General features: G+C 42.7%; 2 protein-coding genes across 2 annotated transcripts; both read right to left on the bottom strand.

The window, feature by feature from the left end:
- Window positions 1-354: 354 nt before the first annotated feature.
- Window positions 355-2,310, bottom strand: LOC307247596 (gap junction Cx32.7 protein-like; the record flags this gene model as incomplete). The annotated part of the gene is made up of 3 exons (XM_080023774.1): window positions 355-972; window positions 1,362-1,547; window positions 2,182-2,310. The coding sequence occupies 3 exons, from the start codon at window positions 2,308-2,310 to the stop codon at window positions 355-357; spliced, it is 933 nt and encodes a 310-aa protein (XP_079879900.1).
- Window positions 2,311-6,202: 3,892 nt separating this feature from the next.
- hsdl1 (hydroxysteroid dehydrogenase like 1) lies at window positions 6,203-12,174 on the bottom strand (the record flags this gene model as incomplete). The annotated part of the gene is made up of 5 exons (XM_079996854.1): window positions 6,203-7,381; window positions 8,714-8,857; window positions 9,445-9,528; window positions 10,486-10,934; window positions 11,949-12,174. 5 exons carry the CDS (start codon window positions 12,172-12,174, stop codon window positions 7,313-7,315), a joined length of 972 nt encoding a protein of 323 aa, XP_079852980.1. The 3' UTR covers window positions 6,203-7,312.
- Window positions 12,175-12,437: the final 263 nt, after the last annotated feature.

Genomic DNA, 12,437 nt, shown 5'->3' on the forward strand with positions numbered 1-12,437 from the left:
AATCATGTTTATTGCACAATGCACTGTGACACATTAATCAATGTGATCTGCAATTCTAATAACATTAAAGTCAGGAAAACACACTAAACTCAAATTTTAGGTCAGTTTCAATAAATCGATACATGGTCTACTAAGAATTATTCTGAAGAAATAAGTATTTCAATCACAAATTAATCATTCACTAAAAACATCATATTTGGTGTGACTGGGCCTTGCTTGAAGGAGTTGACTTCCCGTCTGAACCCTCCTACCTTGGAACACTCCCTAAGACCCAATGCCAAAGCAAATTGACAACACTGCCCCCCAAATCTTACCAAATGGTATTATAAACTATTATGTATGCACCACTACGCCTCAGATATGAACCTCTCCCATATTGTTGTCCTCAGATGATAAGCTCTTAACAACTCCATTCACCCCAGCTGCGATCCCGTCCATGACCCCGTTCGCCCCGAGCTTGCATCCCTTGAGCTCCAGCTCCAGGTTTACGTGATCCTGGATCATCTGGTTGCGGCTCTTGAAGGCCTTCCTCTCCGTAACCGGCGGGGTCAGTGGAGTCACGGTGTAATCCTGCCTCCTGGCCATGCACTCCCCTGCAGCTTTCACACACAGGTGGAACAGTTCGACCAGCGTGAGAAGGAGGGAGACGCATGCCACCACCAGCATGAACCAAATGAAGATAGACTTCTCCGTCGGCCTCGAGAGGAAGCAGTCCACCTTGTGCGGGCAGGGAAAGAGGCTGCACACGTAGCGGGCCTGGAGTGTGAAGCCGTACAGGAAGTACTGGCCCACGATGAAGCCAAGTTCCAAAAGAATCTTGGCCAACAGGTGAAGGACGTAGCTGCGAAGAAGACGTCCACGGAGGTTGATTTTGCCACTGCTGTTGCTGTACTTGGGAACTTTGTAACCCTTCCTAAGAAACAGGCTGACTTGATCGTCCAGCTCTAATTGCTTTTGCATCTTCTCCCTCACCTGGAATTGGTAACAATTTGTTAGATGATGTGCAGTAAGCTGGAAGCACGTCAAATCAAATTTAAAAAGCCAGCACCCATTGCCACCATCCCTAGTGAAGTCAATTAGCAGGTAGAGCGGCCGCCTCCGTTGGTGTATGAATAAGTCGCTGTTGACGTCTGCTCAATGACGTAATGTAATGTGTCCAGAACGGAGACATCATCGGCATAGACGATGAGGTCCTGCTGAATTAAATTTGGTTTTCTGTACTATTGCGTGTCCGTGTTGATTTTGCGTATTTGTTTTCATGTGCAATCTAAAACTCTTTCAATCTAAAACTCTTTTTAAAGGGTTTTGTTTTGTCACATGGGGCTATGCTGGCGTCCTCACGGTCGTACACGGTCACTGACCTTCCGCTCGACGTGGATCACATGGAGGACGTGACCCAGGTAGACCAGCGTCGGAGTTGCCACCGAGATGATCTGCAGGACCCAGAAGCGAACGTGGGAGATTGGGAAAGCGACGTCGTAGCATACGTTCTCACACCCCGGCTGGTTGGTGTTGCAAACAAAGTCGGACTGCTCGTCTCCCCACACCTGATGGGAGATGAAAAGAAGCATCAGAAACATTGATGGAACCAGCATACACACTGCAAAACGACTGCTTCTCAATTTTGGCTTTTAGTGCTTATATTGTTTTCCTTTTGAGAAAAAAACCGACTGGCCTTGTTTGTGTATATACTGTAAGTTTATTCTTTGACCTTCGATAAAATATGTCCAAATATCCAAATACGCCAACTATCTTACTTGGAAAGACATTTTTTCAAGTGAAATAAGTCTTTTTTTTTAAGAGAGAGAACAGTTGACTTTTATCTTTATCTTTTATCTATATCCTGTGTATATGTATGAATATATGTGTGTGTGTTTGTGTGTGTGTGTGTGTGTGTGTGTATATATATATATATATATATATTTAAAAAACAAATCTGTATATGTATTATATTTATACATTGATTCTATATACAAATATATTAAATATTTATGTAAATATATACAAATAAATACAGAAAAATATATAAAACCCCCATTATCAAGTCATTTTGCCAATGGGAGTTTTAAGATTCCAATGTTTTTTCTAAATTATAATAATTCTAAATTTGGTCTTGAGATTTGATTTCATTTTTTTGTAGTGAGAGTGAAGTATGCAGAAAGCAAGCAAACAATCAAAAACCTTTTCCGTGCCGGCTCCAAGGACCAAGATTCGAAAGACGAAGAGCACCGTGAGCCACACCTTACCAATGACCGTGGAGTGGCTCTGCACCTTGTCCAAGAGTCGACTCAACAAATCCCATTCGCCCATGTCTGCTGCTGAGTTGTACAACCTGCTGTTAAGACAACAACCAGTTACCTCAATCCTTTCAAAGAGCGTCAGCTTTGTAAAATGCGAAGGGACGCTTTCAACTTCTGTCGCTGAAGGAGGAAAAGCAGCAAGCGCCATCCATCACTCGTCATCGAAAGTAACTGTTCTGAAACTGGTTTGGCCTCAGGATCCAGATTTCTCCTTAGTCATTTAAGGATACTTTCACTATCTTTACACTTTCGCCTTAAAAATAACATGTAAAATCTCCTTTTTAAAGAAGCGATCTAACAATATTGCCACAGTCAAAATTATTGCACACCGTTTTTTTCAGGGTTTTATTGACTTACTTTCACTTCCGCCAATCAACTCTTTAGGCTGCATCCACGCTCACGTAAGAGCCTGGAAAGACGACTAGAAAAAGTGAGTGCATCGATTTTTCCTCTCCCTAAAATTATATGGTCATTAACACATTTTTTTTAATGTTACACACTCACTCTCAAGACCCACATTTATAATTTCTTGTGGGCACCGAGAGCACGCTGATAGAGGCACCCAGCAGCTGCTGTGACGTCTCCAGAAGATACTCAGCGCACCTTGTGAGAACCAAGGACTCAACGTTGTTTGATAGCTTTCAATATCTTCACATGAAATGAACACAGGATGTCAAGGGGATCTATCCCCTGCTGTATCAGGTGTAATAGTTCAGGGGTTTTCAGAGTTTGCACACCATTTACCTGCCTATAATAAAGTGCCATGTGATTTGACATTTGACTTGAACCTTGCGGACAAAAGGTGCAAATCTAAGAACAAAAAAACCTCACCAACATTAGTAAGGTTGAGTTGGAATTTTTTGTGGAAAAATACATTTATATGAGTACAACAAAAACAAAAAAATAAATCAATGTTTTGTTTTGTTGCGGACCTCCTGCTATTCCTTCAGGGACGTGTAGGGGGACTAGGACCCCAGTTTATGAACCGATGTAATGGTTAAATCATCTGTTTTAAAGAAGACTGTGCAGTGTGGAATATCACCATCAAATGAATACAGTCAAATTCTTCATATACATTTTGAACTATACATCATTATTGATAAACTTGTATTATAATATTTCCCTGACAAGTTACGGGTTTTCATTTAAGGCAGTACTTAAATGGAAATTAAAGTAGGCAATAGGAGAAACAAAATTGCAGTGCATATTTCACAGATCAATCTTAGCAAAAGTAACCTGCTTCCAAAAAACGTTGATGGTATTTAAGGTTAGGCTTCAACCTTTTTTTCAAGGTTTCTAGGCCATCAGGCGGCAGAAACAGTTGAACTATTCAGTGAAATAGTTACTATTTCAGTGAAATTCTGTAGTATAAGAAAATCTGATCAACTTACCGGTGAACAAACGGTGAGATAGAAAAAAGCCTAAACCTGCACACAGGCACCGGTGCTTCGGGAAAGCGACGATGGGTGTATAAGGATTTAATTGTCCTCTCTTTCCTTCCCTCCGCATCTTATCTGGAAGGACACCGTCCCGAGGCACAATAACAAAAGCTTGAGTACCAAGACAGAGTGTGACGGGATAATATTGCAGATGTCAAAACAACGAGAGGGTCTGCGACATTTGGCCTACACTCGACATTGAGCTCAGGTTTAGGCCTGTATATGTATTCTTAAGACTTTCAGATACAATTTTTTTCCCCATTCCAGGTTTAAAATAATTCATAATTGAGACCTCTGAAGTTACATGGGCAAAGAACTTCAAGTTCAAGTTCAATTCATTGTCAAATGCATGAGAGGAATGCAGCACTGCATTCCAATGCAATAGATGGCTTGGGCTACTCTCGAGGACACGTAACATAAGAATCAAAGATACAAATGAGTGGATCTCCATATGCACGCAAACTGTATAAAACGACAGTATCTGAATGTCCACAATGGACATCAACATGGCCAATGGGCCAATCCCGATTCCCTTCCCTTGGCCCTAACACTAGTTTTGGAATGCCCTCAACTGGGTATTGTGCCCTTCAGAACGGAGCCACAAGGGGTAGGGGTTGAAATCTTTACCTGGGAAATGGTTACGTCATCAGCATGCCTAGGCTCTAGGCATTCCATTCTGGACAGAGGTTTTCACAATGCCGGCGTCATCATGCGCCGTTCGTTTTGCTGCTGGATTCATTTTCAACCATCATACACGGGACATGGAAATAACGGTACTGTCACACACACAAATCATCGTTTACACAAAGTTCTACTGACATCGTGAATAGCGTTTTTTTTTCTGAAATGCATGTTACAAAGATCCAATTACACATTCCTTTGCATCTACATTAAACTAAGATATTCCTACTGAATTTAATTTTATTGCATGATTATCTGTATTGGTTAATCATAAAAAAATGGCCATTTGCAAGGCTAGATGACAACTATCTCTTGATCCCCAAAATGAACAGGACACCCCCTACGCAGGAGCATGCAAAACAGAGGGATAGGGCCAGGGGTAGGGCCAAGGGGGTTGTTGGGATTGGGCCAAAATCATATCAGCAGGCTGAGGGATGGAGCTCTACACACCCCTTTATATGTCACGGAGTTGACAACCCGAGGACATTTAAACCCTTAGGTAGGCATGGTGAAATGAATACCAATACAGTGAGATGCAATATGTTTGAATATAAATTAGCCACATATTGACCACGCTACCAGCTGCTAAGCAAATGATATCCACCAAGTAAGTCTTCTGGACCAGGTAAGCAAAATTCAGGACTTGTTATTTGCAAATTTGTATTTTTTAATCATGATTTGTCCGTTGCATCAACCGCGGTACAATAGTGCCTCTTGGAAACTGAACTTCTTACATTGAGGTGTGGCAGCCCAAGCAGAGGTCGTACATTTTATCTGAATATCCAGTTTGGTGCGATATTGGATCTATACATCAAATATTTTTAGATTTTTTTTTTTTTTTTTCTTTCCAAAATTCTTCTCTAGACACAAAAATCGACCAACAGCAGCAGCAGCAACATCAGACTGTACCGCCCCGCCTTACACAGGCTTGGGCAAGACAACCAAACAGCATGGCTTCAATGATAGTGAATGCAGCAGGGCAGGGCGGGAATTTTCTTTCCAAAACGACATTGCTTATAGGGTTTTGAATCTGATCAAGCTACAATGGACAGATCACACTTGTACTGTAATATTATGGCACCTTCTTCTTTGGTTTCAACACTATGCTGCTTTTGTTCTTCTACCGAATCTCATAAACTTCATTAATAATTCATGCGGGCCCGACAGGCAGCTTGGAAAAGCACATGAAAGCATTTTTGTATTTGTTCTCCACTTAAAGTCGCAATCAGTAACAATAGACAATAAGTGACCATAAGGAAGCCATGGAAGCTTAACCAACATTTCTGACAAAAGCAGGCAAAAGTGATGAGGCAGAGATCAGAAGTGATGAGGCACGAGGCTTGAAATCTCTGCAGCCGTGGAGGTAACAGTGACAAACGCTGACATTGATCAGCAACATTTGCGAACCCCCGCCGACACATCCTGGTCAATTTGTGCCACACATACTGTAAAATGGCTGCGAATCGTGAGCTCATGATCATAGGACGCATATTGTAAAAGGAAATCTCGTTGACTTCAACTAGCCAGGAGCTGATTCTAGGAGGCCATACCCCACAGTTTTTCTTCAGCTTTCATCCAAACAGTGTCTCACCTTGTTCACCTGTGGAAGCGGATCACCTCTGACGAACATAACCAAGGATGGATCATTGCAGCTTAAAGGGGGGAAAACAGTTTTGCTAGTGTTTAACATTCCAATTGCCCATATCCCGTTAAGGAAAACCCAAACAAATATAAATACTCGATAGAGACAATCATGCGCAGTTTTTGGTGGAAAGCGGAATAATTTATTGTTTTTCAGAACAAATATTTTCATGTTTCGTCGCTGTCAATATCAAATACACTGACGAAGGCCATGTGCCAAAATGCATTGGTTTGTTAAACACAGACACCCACGTGCGTGCAAACACACACACACACACACCAAATTCTTCCGTTTCCAACAAATGACTGGAATCGTGTGTTTTTCCCCCAATATCAAATACACTCACATACATAATTATTTTTACATTCAATGGGTCACCGGATATGTTGGTATATTCAAAGGACAATAGGTAAATCACTAGCTGTGCAAGGTAGATCGACCCTACTTTTTGACCTCCACGGTGAATTCTTTGACAATCACTAAACACCCGGCGATGTTTGCATATTCCATTCTCAGAAAAAGAATGCCCTGGAAATTCCGACTGAAGGACTGGGTGTAAATATTGCATTTTTAAAAAGACATTTCACCAACCGGCACGCCCTCACAGTGATCTGAATTGTATCTCCGAGCGGGTCGCGAGGTTGGGGAACCACGTGCTGGCATCAAAAGAATTCTGTTTATAAGTGCACGTCAGCCGTGGTGCAATATTTAAATACCGGCAACATGACCCTGCACTGTAGATTACCTCAGAGTGTATTTGGTATTTAAAGGGGAACAGCGCACAAAGACATTAGTGCCGGCCGTCCTGTCTTGTACCTTTTAGAACGTTCTTCATCCCACCGTATGCGGCAGGCAGTGAAGGCTAAAGTTAAAGAAAATTTTGTAGAACACACAGCAACCATAGAAGCGGCCTATGAAATGGAGTTGCAGTATATAAACTTATATGAAGGTTAGGTATACAGTCCAAAGTTACGTCAAATGTCCGAGCAATTTCCATCAAGGAAACATGCACTTAGAACCACCCATCCATCATCTTTACTTTCTTGCATGGACTGACTTTACTTCACAACAAATAATAGCTAATATGTCCTATTTTCTGTCTAGATGAGCCCAATAAAACAAAACCATTTTCCCATCAAGAAACATAACCATCTCTGGGAAAAGAAGATTCTTCAGAAAGTGCTGGAACTTGAGGCCCGGGGGTCGAGGCGGGGTCCTTGTAACAAAAGGTTCAACAGGAAAGAAAACTCTCAGCTTGTACTGACCAAGCGCGAGCCAAGCACCCAAATCCAGTCTGGAACGCACCTCATGAGTCCAAACTGTGTAAACAAAAAACAAAGACCAAACAGCTGAAATGAGGGGGGTATGAATAGATCATTTTCAGTCAATTAATACGACACAATTCAAGGTATTTTGTACCTGTATCAATGTTTCCCCTGCAGCACATATTGCATGGGACACTTCCACCTACGAATCGTTCGGAGACCACTTGTTCATATGCGATGAATTTATGATGAATTCAAGGGCATCATAAAGAATGTGGTGATGGAGGCACGTGGTTGTTTTTCTTGAGAGGCCACTGTATTGGAACACCTGTTCTTCTGTTTACTGGTGGATTTTTGTCATTTTTGGATATCATGTTGTATACATTGCATTTTAATATGTTGTGATTTTGTACGGCTGCTACCTTGGCCAGTTCTCTCTTGTAAAATAGATTTTTAGTCAAATATGGGACTTCCTGGTAAATAAATAAAAATATATATTTCACGCGTCATCTTTTATGTTTAAAAGACATTAAGAAGCTTCAGTTTTAATGAAACAGACTGACTGCACAGGCTACCCTGTCCAGACCTAATCTTCCATTCTGGCGGTTCTTGATGATGACATAACACATTTTACCCATAATCCTTTGTAGCTTTGATTCCCTCTCTGTACATCTGCATGCCATTGGCTAACATTGTGCTTTTCTTCACAGAAACATCAGACGATATTCATGCTTATATTAAGACACAGTCAATACTTGCATCCCTACTCACACTTAGCCCCTGCTATAACCATTTTTGCTTTTTTTTTTTTTAAGTCTTTGTCTGTGCATAGAGCACATTTTGTATAACACAGAGCATGTTTTGTTAAGTATTCTTTTATTATGCTTCTGTCTGTTTCCACTACAATGCACCAACTATACCGTGACAAATTCCTTCTACATGAAAATGTACTTAAATAAAGAAACGTTTATTTGTATAGCACTTTTTAAACATACTGTTTTGTGCTGCATGTGCTCCACAGGTATGCTACAGGTAGCATAAAAGTTAAAACCAGATGGGCATACAAATATAAAATAAAATAGAATAAAAATTTGAATAAAATAAAGCAGAGTAAAAGCCCAGAAATACTTATCCCAATAATCTGATTCAGAATAAAATTCAGAATAAAATCACTCATCTAAAGAGCGCTTAAGCCTTTTTTTTAAATTAATTTGTAGTTCACCGTAACTGGAATTTTGGTTTGAAATATACACTTGGTATACACATTTGCATTCAGGTCGCCAAAAATAAAACGGTCTATTATTATTGTAGCGGTTACTGTGAACCTCAGTGAACCCCAGCAACCTCTCCGCTAGTGCCCATGACTTGGCCATTCCATACACCAACCTGCAGGGTGTGGGGCCAGTACCCTGTGGTGCGGTGCGCGACGCTCAGGGTGGAGATGGCGTGCCGAACATACACCTCAGGTTTTGGCACCAGCCAGCCTCCCGCTGCCAACCGGGAAGACGTGGCTCCTTCACTGGAGGCCACCTGGGTATGCGGACGTACACAAAGCTTTCAACAACTCAGTGGGAGCGAGGTGCGCTCTGGGTAATCTAAAAACATCCTGTGCCCTCAGACAGCAGTGATCTGATTGGAAAAAATGTCAACAGAACTAACCTTGCCTTTTATAAGCTACATCTGCATGGAATATACCGCATTTTGAAGCAACACTTACATTTTGTATCACAACAAAGGAACTCCGTAGTACAACGCAGACTATAAAACATTGATAAAGGAAGTATTTTACAAGGGCGGTTGAGACCGTAAGCCGAGAAAGCCAGCATGCAAACACGTTTCTTTATTAATGAGAAGAAAAATACTCTATTTATCCATAACTGACACTTCCTACTTTGGACTACAGAAACATGATTATACTTGCTCTTGTTTTTTTTGCTTTGTTTTACATGTTTTTTGAGACCTGGTTTGTGAGTAGAAAATATAAAAGAAAAACGTTGTTCTACACACAGCGACTACAGAAGCTGCTGGTGAGTTAATGATGCAAAACTTCCACATCCCGTTAACATTGAATCATACCGCTTGTCCGGCTTTCGTAAACAGTGATATCGGGAGGTTACCTGTAAAGGAATCAGACTCTGGACAAAAATCCCCTGGCGGCCATATTCAACTTGAAGAGCTTGAGAGAAACTCTCTTGGAAGCCCTGCGCAGTTGGATGAGAAAATGGACAGGATTTATTTTTCAGAGAGAAGACATCCCAGTGCAAGTGTGTTGCAGAACACAGGAAATTCTGTTGTTTGGTATATTGGTCAATTTACATTAGTCACTGTCTTTTTAAACACAAATTCATGTCTCCAAACTGCCTTCCTCGTTAGTGCAGTGACCTTTCCTTTAGGCAAAAGCCATAACCAACAAGCTAGTTTTGGAAGATTTAAAAGGATAAGTTCGCTATTTTTCCAACCGATTATTAAAATGTTGGTTGCCATCGTTAATAACTGTTAAAAACACAACCTCACTGAATACTATTTATAAATGTACTGCAGCTTCTCACTGTGCTTAAATGCAGTCCAATGGGGCAAACTTTACACACACACACACACACACACACACACACACACACACACACACACACACACACACACACACACACACACACACACACACACACACACACACACACACACACACACACACACACACAAATGGGAAGCTCGGAGACTAAAAACAGGAAGTTGCACCGCCTAGCTGTAGCCAATGATAGGCTTTGGATATACTGCATTAATTGCAAAAAGTAGTTTTAAAAACAATGTGATATTTTTAGTGTATAGAACAGGATTTAACATTTTTTAATACTTAAACCTTTGCCTCGTTGGACTGAATTTAAGTACAGTGAGAAGCTGCAGCAGAGGGGTTTGTTTCTCAATAATAAATTGGTGGGAAACAACACCTTAATAAGGGCCCAGTTAAAAAACAGTGAACCTATCGTTTAAATACTTGAGAAAAAGTTTAGCATTGGATTCATCCCATAAAGATGAAAGTCAAGTTGAAAGTCAATTTTCTCTCGAAATCAAGACAAGGAAAATGTCACAAATGTACTGCTTCTATCGGGTGCATGGATGCTTGTGTGTGCAACACTGATTGGGTCACTATGTCATCTCACAGTGGAGGCGGACAGGGCCACGTTTCCCAACGAGGGCCGACAGGAAGGTGCACCTGAGGACAAGTTGACCACCGCCCCTCTGCGTCGCTGCACCATCCCTGGCAGCACCAACCGAGTCACCAGCGTGGCGGCGACTACGGTCCTATTCACGAACTCCAATAGTGCCTGCTCCGACGTTTCCGTCAGGCGGCGTGGCGTAGAACCGTGCTCCCCCACGCAGTTCACCAAGATGCCAACGTCTTTACCCCGCAGGGCGTCTCCGACAGCCTTCAGGGCGGCTTCGCCTGAGCTGAAGTCTGCCACGATGAAAGTAGCCTCCACCCCGTAGCTACGGGAGAGGGATGGAACTAGATCGCCGACAGCGGCTCTGTCGTGACTCACAAACATGATGCTGACGCCCTGCCGGGCTAGTTCCTCCGCATAGGCTCTAGCCACAGCATCCCGCGCACCTAGGTGTGAAGGGCAGAGACACAGGCATGAGTCAAGGCATGAGCCAAGAATGAGCATGTGAAATACGGAATACTCTCGAAGTAAAACACTTTGGCCTCACGTGATGTCAGAGGGAGCAAGTGTTTGTAAAGAGGCCAAGCAAACAGCATACTTATTTTTTAGAAGATTTAGAAAGGAATCAGCTTCACCGTCACACTAGAACAGTAATCTGAAATGTCAACAAAAAACAATAACATTGAATGAACTCCAACCGTTGACACCAGAACAGCTGTGTTTTTTTTATTGCGGTTATCAGCTGTTATAAAGCATAATATGCTCTATAACAGCTGATAACCGCGAATATTATTCGCAGCTTCTGACGTTATGGTGCGTTCAGAAACCTCGTAATTTTTGAATAACGCATTGTGTTCTCTGACAGACAACCGGTGCATGGCTGAAAAACCCCAAAAACAAACCCATGGGAAATGATTTATATTATTACACAACTGTAGAACGAGCCCCCCCCGCCCACGTCAGAACGGCTGAATCCCTTCCCAAGACCCATCTCTTCAGATTACACCTGGACCCGACTTGCACTGACCTGTCTATCCCATGAACATCTCTTTGTCCTAAACTGTCTAACATACTTCCATTACAACAACAAAAAAAAACCCTCTCTCTAACTGTCCTGGTGCTGCTCGTTTCTAGACAATGTTTAGCTGTGACTGGCACATACAGTTGGTTCGACGCTGTGACAATGTACTTATTGGAGGTCGCTTTGGACAAAAGCGTCTGATCGATGACATACTGTCATGAAACGGGCCTCCATCAAATAAGCCTTTTATGGAGATTCATGACGGCACTGCCGGAGGTTAAAGTCGGGAAAGTGTGGAGAAGTTGTTTGTCTAGACTGAGCTTCCCATAATGTTCAGCTCGTGTGTGTGTGTGTGTGTGTGTGTGTGTGTGTGTGTGTGTGTGTGTGTGTGTGTGTGCGTGTGTGTGTGTGCATAACAGCGCTGGTCCGTGTGTCTCACCATTGATCACGGCCCATTCGCCAAAACGCTGAGGCAGTTTCTTCCTCCTGGTTGGTGACATCCGCGGGAGGAAGTGCACCCTCACTAAGGCGCAGCAGCCCCGCAGCAGGACAAACGCCTTGCCCGCCGTGTACAGTGCACCGACCAGCACCAGCGGTTCGAAGTAAGCCTGACACGACCGCGCTGTTTCCCGGTACAGCAGCGAAAAGCCGTCGACGGCCGCCATGACTCCAAACACGTCCGCCCCCCCCCGGCGTTGTGGCGAGGAAAGGTGCGGCTCCTTTTTCTCAGATTCGGTTCCAGACGAGTCACTCGGTGAAAAGAGTCGTTCGAGTCTCCGACTCGGCGAGGGAACGCATTCCAGCGAACGATGGACGAGAGTCGGAAGAGTCCGTTCGGCTCTGTTGGACACGCGGTCCTCGCAGAAAACGGAGCGAATTTGAGATCGAATTTTGTCAAAAAGCATTGATTCCGGTGGAAGAATCTCAA

This window comes from Zeus faber (genome assembly GCF_960531495.2).
Source record: "Zeus faber genome assembly, chromosome: 2".
Lineage (NCBI taxonomy): Eukaryota > Metazoa > Chordata > Actinopteri > Zeiformes > Zeidae > Zeus > Zeus faber.